The 24,397-nt window shown below is 31.0% G+C and overlaps 1 protein-coding gene across 1 annotated transcript; it reads left to right on the top strand.

Annotated features, from left to right (window-relative positions):
* The first annotated feature begins 238 nt into the window (after positions 1-238).
* Positions 239-11,616, top strand: LOC145589729 (thylakoid membrane protein TERC, chloroplastic-like). Its single transcript, XM_081646407.1, has 15 exons — positions 239-535; positions 616-696; positions 2,319-2,458; positions 2,544-2,620; positions 5,029-5,116; positions 5,282-5,362; positions 5,462-5,518; positions 6,267-6,348; positions 7,734-7,783; positions 8,886-8,942; positions 9,057-9,135; positions 10,192-10,250; positions 10,707-10,764; positions 10,869-10,989; positions 11,241-11,616. The coding sequence occupies exons 1-14, from the start codon at positions 394-396 to the stop codon at positions 10,958-10,960; spliced, it is 1,143 nt and encodes a 380-aa protein (XP_081502533.1). The 5' UTR covers positions 239-393; the 3' UTR covers positions 10,961-10,989; positions 11,241-11,616.
* Positions 11,617-24,397: the final 12,781 nt, after the last annotated feature.

The raw sequence follows: 24,397 nt of genomic DNA on the forward strand, positions 1-24,397 counted from the left end.
ATCGTGATAAATTTAACAAAACCCCACATCCTATATTTTTCATTACGTATAAATCACAAAAACATGATCAAAGAAAAGTATGTGAATAGTGATAAAGTCAAAACGTGTCAATTAAAAAAAAAATTAATTTATATTTAGTCAAAGCACGAGGGCCGCTAACACGACACGTTGACTCGCCCGACCCAGCCCGTACCCAGCATCAGAATAATCATCAAAGCCTTGCAGATTCTGTGTTTATTATCCCCATCTAAAATGGACGATCTTCCTCCTCCCTCCAAATTCACAAAAACCAAAATCGAATTCCACACTTCTTCTTTCTTAGATGAGTGACTGTTGAATTAAAACCACAGTGTTACAAAATTTCAACCTCCCAACCCAGAAATCTCAGCAAAAATGGGAGTTACTTCAGTGATCAACAATGGTGTCCAAACAATCCCTCTTAAATTCAATAAGGGTTTCTCTACCAGAATTTCATCCTCCATTTCTTTGTCTTCTACTCACTTTTTGCATCCTCCATCTCTTCTTCTTCGCTCAGGTAACTCTCTCTTAAGCTTCGTTTTTGATGTTTCGAATTTAATTTGATGATTTTGTTTAATTTGATTGATTTTGATGTAGTGAATTCCCAGCAAACGCATAGTTTATCAGTTGTTTATGCCAAGAGTACTAAGAAGGAAGATACTACTTCCACTACCTCAGGTACCTTATACAAGTATAATTTCTATTAATTACTGTAATTGATTGCTCTTATACAAGTATAATTACTGTATAATTAAAAGTATGCAAGTATGATTACTGTAAATGATTACGTTGTCTTGAATAATTTCATTTGAAGAGGGGAACTGTGACCATGATTATTTATCCATGATTTGATTTTGTTAAATTCATTTTTGATATAGCTTCAATATTTTAAATTTTTGTAATTTTAATCATACGTGATTAAAGATATTGTTGTTCAATGATATCCATTTGAAATTGTGAAAAAAAGTCAAATGGGGTCAACATTAAAGAATGAGGGAATACTAGCCTAAATTTTAGGAGGCCGAAAAAGATACTTGAAGGGGTCAAGCATTACCCTAGACATTAGCATGGACGCATGGACTGTCCTTCGGAATAAAGTATAAATTGATTACCAATATAATGGCATTATTGTTATTTGTTATCACCTACTCAGCTGGCTGTAAATGATTCAATTTTGATGTACATTGTAGTTTAAGACAAATTAGAATTTGATCTTTGTTAACGGAACACAAGAAGGGATGTGGTATTGTCATTGAGTTCCCGGGTATCCATCCAATGCATTCTTTTCGACTTGCTTGTTATTGCATGTGACATAATTATTGCCTTTCCGGCAATGTGGGATTGTCATTGACTATTTGTAGTTGTTTGCTGTCACCATAATTCATCCATAGAGCAACTATGTATACTTATGATCTACTCCCTCTATCTACAAATAATCATATTGTATTCCTATTTACGATTCAACATAATATCATCTTGTATAGTTGTATTTCTAAGTAACAAAACCTACCCTAAAAGCTTCCATTCAAGCCACAGGTCAGCTTGAGCTTCATTCACTTTCTCTTCTTCCATATTCAGCGGACAAACAGTAGCCACATGCTTGCCTGAAAATCATTTTTGAGAGATGTTTTTGTATCTCGAGTCACTCAAAGCAATTAAATATAATTTGAGGCTTTTCACTTAGAAAGGTTTCAAAAGGTCAAATACTCCCCCTTAATGTACATGTTAGTGGTCTCACAAAACACTAACCAAGATTAATTGCTGATCATGTCGCTGCTCTAAATACAGTTTTGCTGTTAATAGGACTGCACCTTGTTTCTTTATCCATCAACTTCTTCCCTTTGCCAACACAAGACAATCATATCTCAAATTCTTTCAAAGTCTCTACTTCTGGTTTTTTTTTTTCCTTGTTATTTTAAAATCCTTGCTGTGATACTTTCAGTTACCAAGAATAGATTATCTGACAGAAAATAATATGGAAATATATGTAGAAAGATGATGGTCTACTTGTAAAATTTGCAGAGTGGAAGAGAAAGGCGAGAGGGAGAGTTGCATGATGATGGGAATGGTAGTATTAATTTGCAGTCCCCTCTTCTCCTCCCTCCCCTCCATCTTGATGCTATAGTTTAGCTTATCAGTTCATTTTATTTTGATGAGTTCAAAAGTCTTTTGAGTCTTCAATGGTATTGGTAGTTTGACATTTTGAGTATTCTGTACAAAAGTGGAAAAGTTTTTGGACTATTATGGCGTCCTTTTTTTCAGCTTCTTTTGAAGTAGCTTGTTGCTTGAATGGCATGCAGAACAGGATGGAGATAGTACTCAGTCATATCCCAGTAGTAATGATAGGAAGTCTCATCTGTCAACTTCTGGAGGCAGTGCAATAAAAGAAAAGGATGATAAAGGAAGCTATATGTCATCTGTTCGAAATGTTGCCTTGTGTGTGAGTATCTTTGAAAGTATTTTTTACTTTTCCCCCCTTGTTTACTTTCACTTATGTTAAACAATGTAGTCAATCATCTTATCAGGTAAGCACAGCAGTGGCATTTGGTATCGGTGTGGGATTCACAGAAGGAGTTGGCAAAGCTACAGAATTTTTTGCAGGGTATGATACTGTAATTTTTTTTTGTCAAATCGTGTACAAATTAAATACATAAATATGTGCCAATACCCGGTAACTGCATGGCTTTGCTTTTTGTCTTGTACTACATGTCTCATATGAATACAAATGGAATGAGTGATCCACACTGCCATAAAAAATAAGTATGCTGAATTTAGTGCTGGTGCTGCTTACAGAACTCGACGGCTTGCCAAATTGGAGAATCATATCTGATGATTTTGATCTTGATGATTTCACATTTTACTGTTTGGATGGTAAATAGGATAAGAGAGTGTTTATTAGTTGTTGCTTCATATTTAATTTTTGTTTCAAAGACACTGTTACTTAAATCCTTAGCCTCCTTTATATCTTTCCACTTGCTGTTCTTGTTTCCTTCATTCACATTTAGTCTGTGGAATTCTTTCAAAATGAAATTTCAGAATTATTTATGTTACCGTCCCAGAAAATTGTACATCTGTAGGGTATGGCTACAGATGAACAATTTTTTGTTCCTTTATTTCTAAGAGATTTTGAGAATTGCTTATGTGTTCTACCCCTTTCTAGATCCTAGCTTCAACATGGTTACTGAGAGTCAGGTACAGTTGGCTGCTCAAAAATTATTTTCTCTCCCCTTTAAAATATGATATTTCAGTGTGGTCCATTAGCTGTTTAGAAAGCATCCTTTCTTGGCCTACTGTTTTATATAATTTGTAAAAAACTTTTTTTCTTGGCCATGTGGTTGCGTAGCTTCCTATTTGGATCAACATAGACCTTTCAGTTACAATGGTTCCAAAAAAAAAAAAAAAAAAAAAAAAAAGAAAAGAAAAGAATTGATCCAAAGTTATGAGAGCAAGTTACACTTAAAATGTACACTCAAGCTCGATAATCTCAAAGCCATGCATGTATTTAGGCAACAAATCTAATACTATGTGATTTTTTTTGGAAGTTCAAAGTTATTGTATACTTCGTATAAGGTTTATGCCCTTTACAGTCTTTGGAAATAGTTGGGCTGCAACTTCTAAAGAAGTCGTGAAGGAATTAGGAAAGTGAGCTGAAACCCAAAGTGAGGATATATACGTTTGAAAATCAAAATTAAGTAAAGATATACTTACAAATCATCATTACCAACTTTCAAGGGCCACTATTGGTATAAAAGTTGTCACTTGTGACTAATGAGTATAAAACTTTGACATAGCTATTTAAAATTTAATATTAAGTGCCTTTTTGATGTTGAAAATTATTATGTCTCCCATTTAACAGTTGAATAGAGGAATTGTATTTATTAGAATTTTGTAAATTCATTTAGGTTACATGGATCCATGAATAGTATTAAATACTAACTATAGACAGCATGGAGTATTTGGTTGTTACATGCTAAAATGCAAGGATAGCTTTCACAAATGGAGTTGAGGAAACTTACTGATTCAATTTAGATCTTCATTATCTTGGTTTGTTCATTGTAGGTTAATTTGTGGGGTTTGCATCAGATTGCGCTCACTAATTTAACTCGTTTTTCTGAGCTAATCTTTGTGCTCCTTGCAGCAAATTTATGCTTATTGTTATTGGTGGATTTGGGGGGTGGATGTATGGTGAAACATGTGGAAACAGGGGTGGTGCCTGGCAAAAACACATGGAACTATGGTTGGGTTTGTGTGGAGTTGATTACTTGGCTTGTGCATGAATTACGATTGGGTTCTAAGCAGGATTTCGTAGTTCTCATTGGATTTAGGAGGGACAAGTTAACAACAACTAATCATGCCATAGCTAAATAAGAATTTCCTAATTCCCAGATATAAGTGAAACTCGATTGGTCTTATTAAATTATGTTACTTATTCTCCTAACTTTCAACATGGAGTAGTGGCAGCTTATACTTCTACGTGTTGTAGAGGATACGCTTCTAACTATAAGGAACTACAAAGACATGTTTTTGTAAGATGTTTTTAACATTAGTGGGTTATTGTCATCACTACTAAAAGACCGACAAGTCAAACTTCATCTATTTTCAGATATTTTTCTTGTTGTGCATCTGAATCATTAAATACGTTGTGCTAGATGAGCTAATAAAACAATTCTCATTCAGTAGTGTTCTCATGCATCCTCTTTGTTCTACAATTCTTACCTAAATCAATTGACACGAGGTTGTGGTAGCTTGACTTATCGTATTTGTCTGCAGTTTGAGTAGTGGTGGATTGGAGAAAAAAGGGAATTCTAATTCAATTTTGGTTGTGATGGCAGAAAAGGAAAGATATAATATACTCAATGATAGTCTGAGCTTCATAATTGACTAAACTTTAATGTAGAAAATAACTACTGCCTGTGTCCTAGGACAGCTACATATGTTTTTTTTTTTTTTTTTTTAGGGAGGATACATATTTGTATTGTATGGCATCAGTATGACGAGAGTCATTTTCAGGTACCTGTTGGAGCAAAGTCTTTCTGTGGACAATCTATTTGTCTTTGTTTTAGTTTTCAAGTACTTCAAAGTCCCAATCATGTACCAGGTATGGCTTATCTGCTAATTGTGATCTGTAGGTTATGTCAGTTAAAAATCAGTATGACAATTCTGCTGTAGAACTTGTATTACCTCTTTAACTGAAAGATAGACTTTTAGGGGAAAATTTCTTTACTTGCTTCAATGTCTTATCTTTTTTTGTGGTGTTATCTAGAATCGTGTTCTTTCTTATGGTATCGTTGGGGCCATTGTATTCCGATTTACACTGATACTTCTTGGGACAGCCACGCTTCAGGTTGACTCTTCATCGTTTTATGGTTTTTTCTACAATCCTTTGAAACTTCACTTGCTGTTGACAGTGTTTTAACTTGTACATTTTGTTTTGCTCTGATAGAGGTTTGACGTCGTGAACCTTCTACTAGCAGCAATACTCCTGTATTCCTCATTTAAGGTAATATTACTCAAAACCATAGGTCCACTTTTTCCTGTATAAGGTGCAAACTTTTAAATTTATAATTGATAGTTTAGCAAAAACTAAGAGGCACTGGCCGTATTATACTCTGTTGTTAGAATAGTATATAAGTACCTGCATATCATATTCTATTGGCAGTTCTCCCTTTCTTAGATGAGCATGTATAGATGCCTTGCATATGTTGTGGTTTTTTAACTCATCATTAAGAAATTCAACATATAGCTTTTTATTCTATAATTTCCTTTGTTACTGTTGCCCATGTGATTGGGTTTATATGGTTGCAATCTTTCAAAGAACTGTCATCTCTTGGTCTTTTCATAGTCCTGTACACAAAGTACTTAATGCAAATCAAATTTAATTATTTTCACTGCTCGTTACCCAATAATAATTGAAATAACAGGGGAAACTCGCAGTTAGCTGATATTAATTGTTTAAGACAACTAAAACATTAAAGAATCCTTGCTTAAAGCCTGTCCTGGATCCCAAATTAAGGCAAACTTTTAGTACTTTGAGTAGGCTGTGGCACTGTTACCTGGTCCGTGCTTCATACTATGGCTTAAATTGCTCCTCTTACTTAGTTTCTGCTTTTATTTGTCTTCTAACTTTTCCCCAGCTGGCTTAAGTTCTTTCTGCTTTATATTTGATCTTACTTTGCACAAAATTTTCATTCTGATACCCCCCTTTTTTTGATTTTTTGGGTGTACCCTTTTCCGCATATCGAAAATAGTTATTTACCGCTGAAGAAGAAGATGAAGACTTGTCGGACAATTTTATCGTGAAGACTTGCCAGAAAGTAATTCCTGTCACAGGTAACGATTGTTCTATGTATATTTGACATTTTGTAGCTTTTCAATCATTCAGCTGAGTTTACGAGGACGTGTCCAATAATATTGTCTGGTTATGGCTCCCTTTTGTGATACTATACTGTTCTACTTAAAAAAGAAAGTGCCCTGAACTTTCAAGCTTAATCTTGTCTTCTAAGTGTACGAACCATGTATCAAAATAAGTATACTTAAGTTTTGAAGATCAGAGGAATAGACAATCTTGTCTACTACTATTTTAGATGATAGCATCATACATATAAATCTGTAAGAAAAAATTCGGGGGTGGGGAGTGTTACTGATTTGTCAGATTGAGAAGCTCTTTTCCTTGAAATATCTGATAGGACAAATAAAAATTATTGTCAAGTTGATTAAAAGTAGGCCTGGCTTCAAAGATTTTATTGTATGAGCAGTGGCAACAAGAGTTCTGTTCATGAGTTTGTTGATGAGAAATTGTTTTACCAACACAAAGCCATTATTGTTAGTTTCTCTTGTATATGAAATAGATAAATGGAATTGATTGAGTTGTTGCTAGCTTTCACTTAATGACATGTAGCAGACTACTGAAATGGCCTTATATTTTGTTGTTTTGAATGGATTATAACTGCTCTAAATGAATCATAAATAATGACGCATGTTCTACAAATTCTATAATCTTTTACACTTTCTTTGGATAGAAGGAAGTGGAAGGAAAAGAAGGGAAGAGAAAGAGAGGGGGACAAACTCTCTTGTTTGGATAAAGGATTGAGGTAAGGAAGAAAAAGGAGAGGGAGGGATCCATTTTCCCTCTCTCTTTAATAAGCATAATCCCTCCAAAATTGGAGAGATTTGGAGGGAAAATGGAGTTCACCTATTCCTCCCTTTCTTTCCCCTTCCCTTCCTTTTATTTCCCTCCCCTTCCTTTCCTTTCTTATTTGCTATCCAAACAAAGCGTTAAAAGGATCCCAAGTTGTTTGGATTCCTAGTCTTAGTAGGGTTACAATTCATGTCAGGCTCTATTATTTATAGAAACTATGTTTGTTGGCAATACTAACAGATATGGGCCTAAAATTGACAAGTTATCTTAAACAAAAGTCATAGAAACTGAAACAGATAAGGATGTTGATCATTAGATAGTTGCACGAGCTGCTAATTAGAAAATAGAAGTGGTTGTTTAAGTCGCTTAAATTAAAGAAATTTCTCTTGTTTGATTGAAATTGTTAGGAAAATTCAGATAACATAGTTAAGTCTCGTGAAATGAGTTACCAAACAGACTTAAAATCTTGTTAAGAGAATCATAATTGTAAGCCTGTAAGGTTGATGATAATAGTTTATACTTTGTTGTCATGATTTGTTGTCCAAAATTCTCATTTCTCATCATTTGAACTTTGCAGCTAGGTATGATGGCAATCGGTTTTTCACAATCGACAATGGTGTGTGGAAGGTCAGTCACCAATGAACATTGTTAATTAATTTCTTTATCCATGGAAGCTTATACTGAGCACATCAATCAAATTGAAGTGTGCCAACAGTTACATACTTGATTTTTTGGTATGTCGTTGTTATGGGATTCATCATGTAATGCTATTGCTCTTAAACCTCTTCACGTCCATAGAGAAACATTGAAAAGGAAAACAGTACCCCCATCATTAGTCAGGTAAAACGGATCATTCATTGGACCAGCCAGTCAAGTTTGTCATATCAAATATTGAGTCATTGCACCTTCCATGTCTCTTTATCCATGTCATATCTTCATTAAACATGTAATTAGCTATTTAAGGGGTTTGTGTTTGGAAAAAAACTATAGGATTAATCTGTTTTCTTATCTCTTAATAATCCCAACTTTGAGGGAACTCTTCTGAAAATAATTCCGACAGTTTGTGAATTTAATATAGTTCACAGACCATCCCCTTGCTTATGTGCCTAGATTTAATTGACATATGATCGTGTGTTCATGGTGGTGGTGGTGTCAAGAGGAGAGAGGATGGTGAAGGTGGTGTTTGTAGAATAACATGGGAGAGTGAAGAGAGGAGGGTGTTGTTAGTGACGATGGAGAGTAATAGAGGAGAGAGTAAGGAGAGTATGGTGGTGGATTGGTGGTAGATAGTGGGAAGAGACAAAAAAGAGAGACTATCAAAAATGATATATACCGTAAATTAATTTATAACTGAAAATTCAACACTGTCAAAATCCTAGACTGTTTTTAAAAGAGCTTCCCTAAAGTGTGTATATGAGTAACACAGAGTAGAGCTTTATTTCAAGACTCGCCAAGCTATGTAACAAATTGTTCTTTCCATTTTGCTTTTTATTTTGATAAGATGACCAATTCATTTTTAAATTAGTTATTTTCTTTTATTTATCTAGCTGTTTGAACAAATTTCTGCCCATCACTTCACCTTATGTTTTGTTCTGATGACTTGACAATTAGTGAAAATTTTCCTTATCAATGTGTGCACATATGTTTCCTTTGGTGTCTCTATCTTGTATTGTTACAGTAATTGTACATTTGTACTTGGCTTCTAACAGGCATAAAACATTTTGGGCAGGCCACACCTTTACTCCTCACTGTAGCAGTTATTGAATTGAGTGATATTGCATTTGCTGTAAGTTTTCTTTCATCTCTTGGCTTTTAATTTCATATCAACTTTATGGTTAGCTATGCTTAGATCATGAACAGATTAATCAGTATTTTGTTTGCCTATATCTGTTACATGCAGGTCGACTCAATACCAGCTGTGTTTGGTGTAACACGAGATCCTTTCATAGTATTTTCATCCAATCTCTTTGCTATCTTAGGTGATATTTTGTTTTCTGTCCTTTATTAGTTCAGTAATTAAGCTAAACCAACAATCTATTGGTGTTAGTTTTCTAGACAAAACATTGAATATTCACTGTGACCACTATGCTGGTGAAAATTTGAATGTACTGTTTATGTATCACTTACTGGTTCTTCTTCATTACCATATGAAACATGAGAATCTTATCCGTGTAGTATTATAGTATCTAGGTGGAAGAACATTTTGTTGGAACATAAACATTGTGATAGCATAATGGAAGAAGTAATATTAACTTGAAACCAAAAAAAATAAAAAATTTCTGCTAAACTTTTAACTTGGAATGCTTAAGAAGCACATTTAGCGCTGAACACCTGATGATATATAGATATAGCCTTGGCTTAGATTATGTTTCCTTGGTTACCACCTATTTTAACAACATTAGTCTAAGGTTTTGAGGTATGTGTGTGTCTGTCTGTTAGCATGGTAACTAGAGTTGCAACTATGGTGCTGGTCCTGCTGGAAGCTATGTCTGAATAAATCAAACCTTTCTATTAGACTCTTAAGTGACAGAATAATCATTTCCAAAGTGAGAAAATTATCTATAGCTTTTAAGTCCGAAGACTACGAACCTAATTGGACAAAAAAATAGGTAGTGATTGGACTACATAATCTGAGATAATTTTTGAACTTATAAATGAATGAGTCAAAAGCTTCTTCAAGCGCAGTCAAGGGAATGGAAAAAAAGATGCTAATTAAAAATTTGGGCTCAGGGTGGACAAAGAAAGAGACATTTCTTGATATTTTGATTGAACTAAAATTAAGAACAATATACAGGGATAGGAAATTTTGGCTGAGAGAGGAGGAGCATAAACTAGGTTTAAAAGATAATACGAAGTAGATAATTTCCCTGAAACTTTATTTTGACCATAAAATAATATACTTGTATCAATTGACTTATAGGCTGGAAAAGATAAATGCAATGCAAAGCTTCCAAGTTTATCGAGTGGCTAACATTTTTAGTTTATTTTATAATTATAAAGTAGTAGTATGACTGATGCTTCTAATTTTAATTCAGGTTTAAGATCGCTATATACTCTTATTTCTGAAAGCATGGCCAATTTGGAGTACCTGCAGGTGAATTAACTTTCCAGTCATCAGTAGACCTGTTTTTTTTGTGAATTATACAGACTTATGTTTTGCTGTTTTAGTAATCTGCTGCATGTTGATAACCATAATGCTTCTTCATTAGGAAAATAAAATACTAAAAAACCGATGAAGGCTTGGAACAAAATATGTCAACTCAAAAGGAATTCAAAGTATTCTTTCACCTTTTGTGCAGTTTGAATAATGTGTGCCAATAGAAATGTGGTCAATGGATATATCATTAGTAATTAAAGGATACTATTGGCTTGGTTTCTACTTCATATGTATTTCTGGATTTTTTCATTGTTTGTTGCTTTCCCCTCCGTGGCTCCAAGCTCTGCGGAGCATCATCTTCTTTTCTTTTATTTTTTATTTGGGAGAGAGTCATCCCCTATGAGTCTATGACTGTCTAAAGTACTAATTACAGCTATAATTTATTTTGTTCAGCCCTCCATAGCTGTTGTACTAGGCTTCATTGGGCTGAAGATGATCCTTGATTACTTTGGTGGGTGTTTAACACTACTATCTCCTGGTTTCTCTTATTTGTCTATGTTTACTGTTTAATCAGGAATGGTTTAATTTCTCTCTCTTCCTTTTCTTTTCTTTCAGGGTTCCATGTCGGAACAGAAGTATCTCTTGGTTTTGTGGCTACGAGCCTTTCCACCGGTGTGCTTCTGAGTTTGATTAAAAAGCCTGAGTAATTGGAGTGATAAGGGAGTATGGCTCCATTGTAAGCATTCATGTCATCTGCATCCTTTTTTCTTTCATATGTCACTATTGTTTTTAGGACTTTTCTTGACAGATCCATGAGCAAAATATATCATTGCTAAGACTGCAATCTTTTTCTCGGGGAATTTAATAATTTTTTAGCTGCATTTTATAATCAACCAAAATTTAGCTGCTCAAGTCCCAATCTCCCTATTTGTCGTCAAAGAAAATGAGATGGTCACCTTACTCATACCCAGATTTTTTGGCTAACAGGAAGCACTGTCCTTGTCAGAACTTTTGGCTGGTCATTCGTCCATTTGTCCAGTAGAGGATCATATCAGGCATTTTGTAGGTGAAGCTGCAGTTCATGAAAATTCTTGGTGTCATTTTGTATAGTTGTATGTATGCAGGGAAAGCTGTGATGGTACAGCAAGTGCTGCTTCACTCTCCCATCTCTTCCTCCCACCCCCCTTCGTTTTCTCTTGCCCCCAGTCCATGTTTCAGGGGGGCGAGCTGTAATTGTATCTTCTCTATCTCAGACTTGGTGTAGCCTTGGCACAATGAGCACTAACTGACTAACATCAGTATAATTCTGCTCTGTCAAACTTGTCTCGTTTATAATGAGCAGTGACATCAAATTTTCTGTATATGTTTTTGCCTTCCGATGATCATAAACTGGTTTAGGCTTACCTTGAATTCACGAGATATCTTTTTGCAATTTTTGTATTTAAATCCAATAACCTCTAATTTAAAAAATTTCTTCATATATACTTCGTATTAATAAACATGGTGTCTTTGTTTTTATCCTTTATAGAAGCCAACTCTTCCTTCCCTGTTATTTCATTCACTTTACTTCTTTAAGATAAAAGAGCGCGAAAAAATTGTAATTTTCAACAACCCTTCTACAATAGACGGCCACAACACAATGGTAGAGAACCTTTCTATGTTGTGCATTGAGCAAATGTTTCTTTGCTCAACCCACAATATGAGCGTCAAACAAACTTGTCGCCTTCGATCCAGGGCAAAGAATCAAGAGCCCTCGATCAGAAAAATTCAAACCTGGAACCTTTAGAATCCGAAAACTTATCAAGTGAATCAAGCTTAGTGATAGTAATATACTTCGTTGTCCACATATATAAAGGAATACGGTATATACAAGCTTTGTGGCCCAATTAAAACTTAGTGCAACATAGCTGTAACGTTTAGCCCATACTTGTGAATTGTGATTGTGCCATGAAAACGAAATTTATTGCCCAAATACAAATTTAAGAGACAAAAAAATATTGACCCACCCCAACGACATACCTTCCATAGCCCTAAATATTCTTTATTATCTAAAACTTGTGTGTAGTTCAAGTGATGCTTCTCATTATATTGTTTATACTCCCTCTTTCCCTTTATTTTTGTCCTATTTGACTTTGCGCGCTCTCCAAGGTACGTGTTAAAACGTTTATATCTTTTTTTCATTCTCGTAAAAATTATAAGAAATTGATATTAATTAACTTTACAATGAGATGAACCAATCAAAATCTCACATAACTATTTGTTGAACAACGGAAATTTGTGGTCAAAGTTTTTAAAGTTTGACCAACATTTTAGCAATGGAACAAAAAAATGGGGACGGAAGGAGTGTATGATTGATGGCTGAGTTAGCTGTTAAATTGTTGATAACTACTCCCTTCGTTTTTAAATACTTGCTCCATTTCTCCATACTTGAAAGAATTAAAAATTGCAAAAAACAAAAGTAGTTGAGAGAATTAGTGGATAGAGAATATGAAATTAATAAAATATAATTTATGTTGGGTTCACTAGGTGAGAAATAAATTAAATATTGTAAAAGCTTTCCAAATAAAAGGAAATCGAGCAAATATTTAAAAAAAAAACCGAAAAAGGAAAGTGGAGCAAGTATTTAAAAACGGAGGAAGTATCTTGTATGTTTTGATTCGAACAATGTTATTGAAAAAAACATTATTCTACTTTCTCCGTTTTTTTTATAGATGCATTGCTATATATACATGAAAGTTTCAATTTAAATACATCACTTTTCCTTTTTGTCAATAAATTCTCTCTATCTATTTTTCTCATATCATATGGGCCCTCTTTGTTTTTCTCTATCTCTCTCTACTACAAAAATTGTTTAGGAATTCGCAATTTGAAAAATAATAAATCTAATAAAAAAACGGAGGAAGTAAGATAAATCTAAAGTAAATGCACAATTATTTGAAATTATAGTGTCACAGTATTTTGTCTCAAAACTAGTCAAAACTTATGTTGTCATCAAGGAAATCAGCAAATAAGTGAAGACCTAACGACACCTTTGGTGAGCAGTTATAAATAGTGAAAATGGTAATGTATCAATTTGCAAATTTGTAGAGAAAATTGTACAGTATATCAGTGGTGTGTGAGGTCATCTCTAAGCTCTCATGTTCCTCGTAAAATTTCATTACTATCCATTACCATATGTAATGTGGTATTGAGTGGCAAAGAAATTCATGAAGAAAATTCACTTCTATGTGAATGGATTTCATTACCATGTTATTGAGTATGAGTAACACATTTACCTAGAATTTGTTATGTACACCCGGGTACCGTACACCCAACTAGCTTAAGCTTAGTTTTTGTTCTTCATTTGATGATAAAATGAAAAACAATTATCAAAATGAGAACAAATACTCATGAGTGTACGGCACACCCGAATGTATATAACAAGCTCTCACATTTACCCAATACCCACAAATATATTACCATTCTCGTGATTTATGGTTAGATGCAATTTTTATTCCTAAATGGTTATACAATTTTTGTTGTGCGTTTACTGTATATGTAATTGGCCCAAATAATGTGATATGTTACTACTGTTTTAGGGTAAGGTCACACGTAACACACATACTTTGCTTGTTATCCTTTTTTATTTCATTATTAATACCAATTAGTATACTTGCCATTGATATAGCATCATGGGTTGCTATTCAGCCATTTGTCATAAAAATTGCCCACTAATAAAAAATCTACATTGGAACAAACCATATTAGAACACATTGGCATATCAATAAAGACAAATAAAAGCTATAAGACCACCTGATAAGTGGCCCTAAATTGCGTGGGAAAAAGACTTGAGCTTTTGTTCCGTTGTCTCCTTCGAACACCCTACCATTAAATGGAATCACTCCCAACATATGAACAAATTATTTGGAATGTTTTAGGGTTTCCATTTCATGTTACTTCATAGTTTTTAGCTCCTAGATTATATTGCTCTGTCCTATTCATCATCCATACTCGCACGTTTATTCAAAATATTAATTTGGATCAAATTGATTTTCATTGATTAATACTTATATATTTACAATATAAATGATATTTCTATTATGAAATATAACGTCAAATAATGTGCAATTAACCATCAGTTATCAATTTTAGATCAAATTTTATAAGAAAAACAATATATTTGTTGAATTTTTTTAATATGAAACAATTATATACGTTATGCATCTTAAATCAACAAGTAAAATTGTTTGTGTGAAATTTGGATTGAATTTAATATTGAGGATTAATAGCACATTGGACAAATTGAATAATATGCTACTTTTGAAAATTGTGGATTAATTTACACACCTATAGTAAAATAATAACAAACATAATTTTTATGTTTGCATTTTTTTTACAAAATTTATCGTAAATTGAAGGATAATATTCTATCGACATACTCTATCCAACCTTACAACTTGACATTTAAAATATGTATCTAAAACTAAGGTTGGATCAACTAGCGCTGGATGGTATTAATTAAGGTTAGACGGTAAATCGAAGTCAAATTTGAACCTAGTTTGATTTTAAGGTCATACTTTTATATTTAAGAAATAGGGTAAATATTTGCTTACACACGAGATTTATCCAATTTGCAAATAACATTCTAATGTTAATCTATAACATCATAACACGTTTTAATCCTTTACAAATTGCAAAATATATTTATTATTTTATTGCATATGTTTGATACCTGTATTGTAAGTGGAAAGATTAGAAAAAATTGGAAAAATATTTAATATGTTTTCTATTTATTATATAGTTTTTATATTATATATATTTTATATTTTGTAAAATATAAGAGCGGTTTCTATAGATAATGCTAAAATAAAAAATAATTCCGTGTATACGTTGCTGTAAAAAATATTTCCCACCATACCGTCCACGTAGGCTCGGGTTTTTAGTTCGTTTTTTGCTAGTAATAAACCGCTAATAAAGATTGCGGTTATACACAAATTAGAACCGCTAATAGTATTAGAGGTTCTATTTAAAGAACCTCTAATACCATTAGCGGTTCTATTTGAAGAACCTGTAATGGTCATTGGTTCTTTAAATAGAACCTCTAATGGTATTAGCAGTTCTATTTGAAGAACCTCTAATACCATTAGCGGTTATATTTGAACAACTTGTAATGGTTAAAGGTTCTTTAAATTAGAACCGCTAATGGTATTAGCGGTTCTTTATAGCCTCGGATTTTACAAACCTTCACTAAGCGTATGTGTACGGTATCACGGGAAATAGTTTTAAAACTGACATATATACGGAATTATTTTTTATTTTAGCATTATCTATGGAAATCACTCAAAATATAAAGTATATCACTTCTAAACTATTAAAATAGTAATGAATGAACTATAGATACTCCGAAATATATATATTTATTGAAAGTGTTTAATAGGATTAGTAGGCCAATTTGAATAATAACTATCCTCTCAACAAAAAGAATAAAGTAACATGTACCAAATTATACAATAAATTTTTGAAAGTATCGGTCTAACAATCATGAACAAAATATCGTTATATTTTGAGTCCAGAAGAAAGCAAAAGAAAATGATTTATAATTCACATGAAATAATTTTTTAACCTCAAGAGGTAAGGTTTTTATTTTATTTTTTTAATTTTTTTTTTACTTTAAAGACATCAACATAATTTAATTATGATAAAAATTTTAATTAATCATTTGGTGTTCACACATGCAATTTTTTTTTTCTCCAAAGAAAAATACTATAATGTTCAAATTTCTTAAAGTGAGAGTGAGGGATAACTCAAGTGGTTAGAGCTCTCCTCCCGGTTCTAAGAGAGATCATGGGATCGATTCTCACCCCCGCCCTTGTGGCTCTCTAATCACCAAAAAAAAAAAAAAAAAAAAAAAGAGATTATATATATTTTCATAATTATTTCAACATTAATAAATGAATTTTAAAAAATAGATAAATGATTTATAATTAATTTTGGAATCTAAAAAAAATCAAGATCAACCAATAAAAAATTAGTACAATGGTAGGTTGACTACCATAAAATTATCCCTTAATTTTTTATGCTTTATTTAATTTGTTTTAATTACGAATTGAATTGAAACTCCCTTTTTTGGTAATCAGATAATACCAAATATCTAAATATCTCTCAAGCTAAATAATGTACTCTCGTACAAGAAATCGGATTACATCGATCTATTTAATAATCACACAATATAAAGTCACATAATATAAAAATCAATTGTGGTACATGTAATTATACGAAATAACTATGCTTACTAATTGACATGAACATTTTATATCTTAAAAGCTAAAAAATAAAATCTTCAAATCAAGTATATAGTTACCAATGGTTTTCAAAAAAAAAAGTATATAGTTACCAATCAAAACAGACATCAAATAATGCCCTTTTCTTAGCCTTATTGTTTCTTATATGATTTTTATCATTTCTCTTTTGGGTTACAAAAGGCTAAATTGGAGACATACTCCCTACTCTCTCACTCTCCTCCGTTCATGGCGATTCAACCTATCATCATTACAAATGACAAAATAAGATTTGCACCAAAATATAAATGCCAAAAAAGATTTTATTTTTAATTATTTTTCTATAAAAAATGGAAGGTGGTAAAATTTGCCACAAATTCCGCATTGCAAAGCCCACGTAAATAAACAACGAACCATAAAAAATGGTGACATGATGGATTAAATTATGGTTATTATTTGCTTTTTTTTTTTTTTTCTTTTTCTTTACATTTTTTTGTGATGAAAATTTTTGCTGCTTATGGAAGATTCTACACCAAAATAAAAGCCACAAAAATATCCGTACGTACAACAATGGCAAAATTGACGATAAGTTTGCCATGCAAAGTAACGTGAAGATGCTTTCTAATTTTGTCTACTCTTTTTTGGTTTTATCTTTTAACTTCCTTCAACCACAAACTTTTTGTGTTGCTACATTGCTTTGTTTTTATGGCTCATTTTTACCTATCTATCAACTTTTATTTCCTTTGTTGAGTGATTATATATGATTCATAAACAAATTAATAAATGAAAAGTAATACAAACAATAATATTTACCAACACTATTTCTAAAAATTCTTTACATTTTTGGTTTTCCTCCACCTCTTAATTTTTTTTTCACACTTTCACTTTATGTATACAAGCTGTGAGGCACACGCACATTGCGTGTGTGCATTATAAGAAATCTACATAACTCGATTCTCCCTTTTTTTTCATGAAATATTATATATTTATTCTAATTTTATAAATCTTTAAAAAAAAATTCTAATTTAAAAAATATTAATGAGTTTAAAAATTGATGAAATCATGGAGGCAATAGAAGGATATGACTTCTTTATTTTTTAAAGGTAGCTTTTACTAATTTTTTTTAATAAAGGATGGTAGTTTTTTTAATTGATGGTAGTTTTTTTTTTTTAAAAAAAAAAAAAAAAAAGTGAAGGTAGTTTTTTTAAAAAAAAAGAAAAAAAAAGGTGAAAGGGATATTTTGGAAAAGAAAAATTTATCACCCAAAACCCCCTTTCACTTTATATATTACAAGCTAAGTGACACACGAAAATTCGTGTGTGTGGATATATCAGGCTCGATTCTCTGTTTTTTCTTTTCAGAGGGAAGCTTTTTTTTTATTTAAAGAATTGTAGCTTTTTTTTTCAAAAAAAATAAAATTGAGAGGGGTATCGTGGGAAAGTGAAATTTATCACCCAAAACCCCCTTTCACTTTATCTATAGGATTATAGATTTCTAGCAATTACCTTAACTCCTTAACCCTCTTATCCCATAATATGTAAGTGGTGCATCTTTTCACTCATCTCTTTTTACTTTAAACGTGCAATTATTTTTGTATCCTGTATTGTACCATATAATTAACCGCATTAAAATTATCTCTTTAATTAACTTATAATTTGTTTGTAAACGTAAATGTTAAGTAATTTCATAATAGGATGTTTTTGGGTAGAAGCAAGATGTAAATCACTCCATTTTATAAATTAAAGATGAAGAAATATTAAAAAAAAAAAAATGCAATTAAAAATATGCATTCTTAGGAAAGGATGTTCATGTTCTACTTCTATATTTATGTAAAATATTCTTTAACGGTTAATGCAAAAGGATATATCAATATAATTATTTTCTAGATCTATTATTATCGAGATTAAGTTAAAAACCTTACAAAACATTGTAATGTTGCTAGCTAGCTTATAATGGTTGGATCTAGTAACATATCATTAGTTAATTGCCATTAAAAAGCTATAATCTAGATAAGCATGAAATTAGGAAGAATATGACGGGGGCACTTCTAGAAGAATATAGTGCATTATAGATTTTTAGATTTGACCTTACATTATACAAAGTATATGTTTATGTATTAATTTATAATGACATCACATCATGTATCAATCATCAAACTAATTAGCAATTTTTTCTGAAAATGGAAACAAAATTTGTGACTATTGAAGATTTGTAGTTAAGCTAGTTAGCTAAGTAGGCACGATTGAAACATTGAATAGGTAGGCAAATGGTCATATAAATTATGAAGTATTCTCATGCAAAATTAGTATATAGGACCACGAGGGTTTCACATGCACCGGGGACCAAAAATTGACCGTAAATTTCTCAACCCGAACCACCCATTTCATATCTCAATCAATGGTCATCATATATGACACGTTCAAATTACTATATCCCCATTTCTAGACTCTTGTTTTTCACTATTTTCTCTTTTACTTTGTGGTATAATTCCATTTTATATTAGTTGATAGGTTTTAACTTTGACAATATTACATAACATTAATTGCCTTTTGTGATTTATATTGTGGGAAAAAAAAAATCGTTTTTCAATTCCGTGCAATATTCACAATTGTTTATGGAGGGAATACAAATGTACAATTGAATTGTGAAATGTTAGAGTAATCGTGCTAATAAACAAAATATATCCCAAATCATAAAGAATGAGTAATAGACATTAAAAGTTGAGGATTTGGAAAGTTGTAGTAGATGCATCAAAACTTCCGATCGCTAATTTTAATAGGTCTGGATTTGTTTAATTCAACTGATTATCATTAATTTGCACAAAATTAATTATACTCTGTACTATTCTGAATTTGACTGGACTTACGTGATGAACTTATTAGAATCTGGCCTACTTAGCTTATAATTGAATTAACAAATCTTATCAACCTATAGTAGATCTTATCTTAATTATTTGAACTTATTAATTAGTTCTTATTTGAACACATTTTCCCAAAATAAGTAAAAATAAAGCAAAGCAAAGAGGATCTAATGTACTACTTCCAACACTTCTGTTTCACTAAGGGGTGCACTTCAATTCTACTTCAGATTTACCACTTATATATTATCTGAACTTAGTTTAGTTTTAAATTGATCACGAGTAACCTTTATATATTATCTGAACTTATTTTTCATGTACATATCTTTTTGAATTTATTTTTTGTTGAAAAATAGAGCTCTCAAGTATCACCACATGTAAGTGTTCCACATTGGTTGAAAAAGATAGAGTTAATCACTTTATAAGGCTATGGGGCTATTTGCTAATATGGTTTTGTGATACAACCTCCTTTGGACTTGTGAAGTGGACTCTTTCCTTTGGTTCGCGGGTGCAGCTCAAACCCGTATTTAACCTGGTATCAAAGCTAGACCCACAATATGGGACCCTAAATGGCTAGATTTCACTGGGCCAAGAGTAGGTCCATGTGAGGGGGAGTGAAGAAGCACTCTAGCTCGAAAAATCACATGAGACAAAGTTAAAAAGAAATCTTACATGTGAAGGGAAGTGTTGAAGAATAGACCTCTCAAAGGCTCAAGTATCACCACATGTAAGTGTCCCAGCCCACATTGATTGAAGAAAAGAGATTTTATCACTTTATAAGGCTAAAGGGCTTACTCCTCATATTGCCATATGATTTTAGACTAGAACCTTTTTTGGACTTGTGAAGTGGACTTTCTCTTGGTTCGCTGGTGCATGCAGCCTAGACCCATATTAACATTTTTAGTTATTATCCTGTATTTGAACTTTAACAAATAAACATATAAGCGAAAATCATATAATTAAATAGAACAAGACCTAAATACGACCTACCATAACCACAATTTTAATATCTTAGCCAAGCAATGAGTACCGGCCAGTCGGCCACAATTACTAATATTGGGTCAGACCAAATATATTGTAGGGTCTTCTAACTTAACCCCAAACTAACAAACTTAAAATGACCTAGGGATTACAAAGAGGAAGATAAAGGAACAAAACAAATTTTAGAGGGCTAGCAAGATCTTATGCATGGGATTTTATTGTCATATTGTTCTTAATATGGTCTATATGGATGCTTCTTAATCTTATGGGGCATCAATACATCATATTGTTGTCTTTTTTTCATTTACTTATTTATAATTATGTTATTTATATTTTTTTGTATTAGAAAAAATAATTCGATATATACCAAGGGGGGAGAATTATGGGTTATATCACGTGCAACCATATTGTAGGGTCAAATTATTTGTATTTCTAATTTCTATGCCATGTCTACTCAACGGGAACATATGTTCGGTAGGAAAGAGGCATTTTACAAGAATATTACTCCGTTTCATAATTAAAATGGGAATTTCATTATTTGTAGTCAATTTCATTAGTAATTAGTAATTAGATATAATAGATGCTTAATCAAATTAATTATTTCCGATGAACATACACATTCAATCGGTTAGATGTTATCGGCTTATAGATTCTCATTTGGATATGATTAATTTTTGCTTATGTAATGTTTGATATGACAATATATTCCTTTTCATGATTAGGAGCCTAGTTAACTCAATAGTATAAGTAGCTATAATATACAATTAGATATGATTGTAGATTGATAGTTACTTTGAAATGATACCAAATTAAGTGATGTATATCCCTAAACAAGACAATAATGAACTAATTAAGTGATAGTACTAGTTAATGTATATCTTGTACTATAGAGTTTTTAAACCTACATTGCATACAAATCTACTAAAGCATGGTTCCCTTCTAAAACTAATTAGTAACAAATAGTGGAGTAGTCTACTAAAGTACCAAGTCTACCAAATTAAACTATGAAGTATATGTTAATCATCCTTCCTCTTATTCTTTAGAGTAGGCCATGAACTGGCGAAAGAAGTTTAAGCTATTCACTAATTTTGCTTTTTATTCTCTTTAAGCATATGTGTGTTGTAAAAAAAAAAATTAAAAAAAAAAAAAAAAAAAAAAAAACCTTATGTAATAGCAAAAAAAAGGGCATAGCTCGATTATGCCTTGAGCATGGTACATTAAGATGCATGTAAGTCTATTGGACACTCTTGGCTAGAAGCTTTTGAAATACATATAGATTAGAATTAGGGAAATACATAAATATACAAAGACTAATAAATTAATTTATCTATAAAAAAATAAATAAAATTTGTTAAAGCACAACATGCAGTTCCATTGTATTACGAGGGCACAATGACTATCTAGATGAATAATCAACAACTTTAGATAAGTTGTTACATGTATATTTTTTAATGTCGTAACTAATTAATGATTCACTAATTAGTAATTAATTAACAAACTAATCAGCTTTAACGGTTTTAAGTCAATGATCAAAATGAATAGATGATATACTCCGTACCTACTCAAATCATACAAATGGCTGATATTTTCTTATGATTGCACATGCAAAACCAGGAAAATCATACACTAAAGTTATAATTCATATACCTAATTAATACGATTTGTAGTATAAACATGAACCAAAAAATTTTAAGCTTAATTATAAATGTTCCCATGTCGGTCCATTTAATTTATATTCCATAACCTTTAATAAGTAGTTCGTTCAACGAGAAACAATAAGCTAATGTATACTAGTAGTAGTTCAATTCCCCTTCAAAAAAAAAAAAAAAGTAGTAGTTCAATTTTTTTGTATATATAATTATATACACATATATTTAATTTTGTGATCGTATATATTTTTCGGTTCTAAGATTTACATGTAGGAATAATATTTGTGCTTTGGAAGTTGAAACAATTTTTTTTTTTTTTTTCATTTTTTTTATTGTAGTTTTTAATTAAAATTTTTATTGAACCCATGTGCATTTTGTGTGTTATGTTATAAAATGATATACTATTAAATGCAGTGATTTCAATTATTAGCTAAGATATGTTTCATGTCAATATTGTTTTATGGAATTGTTGCCGTTTTGATTAATTTCATTGATAGTATACCATGTCAATATTGTTTGTTAAATGAAAAAATCCTAGAAATTTCATATATGTCTTCCTACTAAATATGGAACAACAAATTATTTAATTTATAACTATCATCATTATTTAATTTATAAAACTATCATCAATCAATAAACCTATACTAAAGGCAAAACTAGGAATGACACTTGTCATTTTCTGGTTAAAAATTTCCCCGTTTTTTTTTTTTCCTTTCCTTTTTAGTATTTTGACAACATATTTTATCCAATTATATTCAATTAAATATACTGGGAAACTTTTAGTTACAAAAATACTAACATTAATTAAAAATAATGTATTGGAATATATTCGAGGAAGCTCCAATTAATCTCTGGGATAAACAAAATTTGTTGATCACATGACATTTTGGTAAATAAATCAACAACTTTATCCAATTATCACCATTGTGGGACCCGCTTTTATTGAAAAAATTGTTGATTTATTTACAAAAATGTCATGTGATAAATAAATTTTGTGTATCTCAGAGATTAATTTGTATTTACCCAATATATTCTTTTCCAAAATTATTAAAATATTATCAATATCAATTTTTTTCTCCAACTTTTATCATTTGATAATAAAATTTATTTTAATTAAAAGAGAAAAATCATTTTGGTAGCATACTTTGTATTAATTTTAAAATTATACGTAACATTTACAAGAACAAAATAAGTTTGTTATAGTATACTTCGTACACGACATATATTGGAAAATTATTTAGTTATTCTAAACATTTATGTGATTATTTAAAAAATAAAAACCCCTACTACTCACTAAAGATATATTTAAAAAGTTGATTATTGATTACTAATTATCCTAAAGTAAAATAAACTCAATTAAATTTTCATATTATGTCGATCAAAGTGTGTCAACAATTTAAGGACAAATGTATATGAGTTCGTGTATGGGTACTAACCTAAGCTAATATTTTAATTTTCTCATATAAAACCTTATAGCTTCTAAGTTACTATTCCTATATTTATTTATACAATCCAATTCAATAACCTTTACATATTTAGTGTTGGTATAAAATAAATAAAATTCAAGTTATTTTGTTACAAATAATTTTTTTGGATAAATTATCGTTGAATTAACACCATTATTTATTATTTATCTGTTGTAAAATTTAGTTATGACCATGCATGGCACGGGACTTAACCTAGTATACAGTATAATTAAGAGTATATAATATATCAAATCATATATATTAAGAAATCTATGTATGCACATGTTTATTTATCAATAATAACTTAATACTAAAACAGACATCAGAGGTGATACGTGTTATATCCTGGTGTTATTTTTTCCCTCCAAAATTCCCCTTCTTTTTTAGCAAAAAATATTTTTAGAATATTTGTATAATACAATTATAATAATATTCTTTAAAATCTTTTATATTATCTTTGTAATAAATATTTTTCTTTTTATTTGATGTTTTTAATTCTTCCATACACATTTAACTAAAATCTTAGTACAACTCCTTTTAATTGATTCATATAATTGATATTAACGAAATTACTTTAACCGGATTTTATTAGATTTTGCCAAAAAAGCAATATACTTCATAATAAAATTGATTCATTTAATTGATATTAATGAAATTACTTTAAAATTAACATGACTTAAATCTTTAAGCGTGTTTTGTGTGCGGCGTAACCTTTGTAACACTGACCACCCTGTAATTTTTTTAATATAATTCATGATATTATATATTAATCTTTTGCTTTGACTTTTAATATAGATTATGACTATATAATTTCTACATATTTGATGTGTTTGTTTTATCAAATTTTATTTGTTAAATTTAGTTACTTTTTTTTAAAAAAAAAAAAAATTAGATTTACCGTGCATGACACGGGGCCTAAGCTAGTTTAATACAA

The sequence above is a fragment of the Chenopodium album genome, chromosome 17 (genome assembly GCF_948465745.1).
Source record: "Chenopodium album chromosome 17, dcCheAlbu1.1, whole genome shotgun sequence".
Lineage (NCBI taxonomy): Eukaryota > Viridiplantae > Streptophyta > Magnoliopsida > Caryophyllales > Amaranthaceae > Chenopodium > Chenopodium album.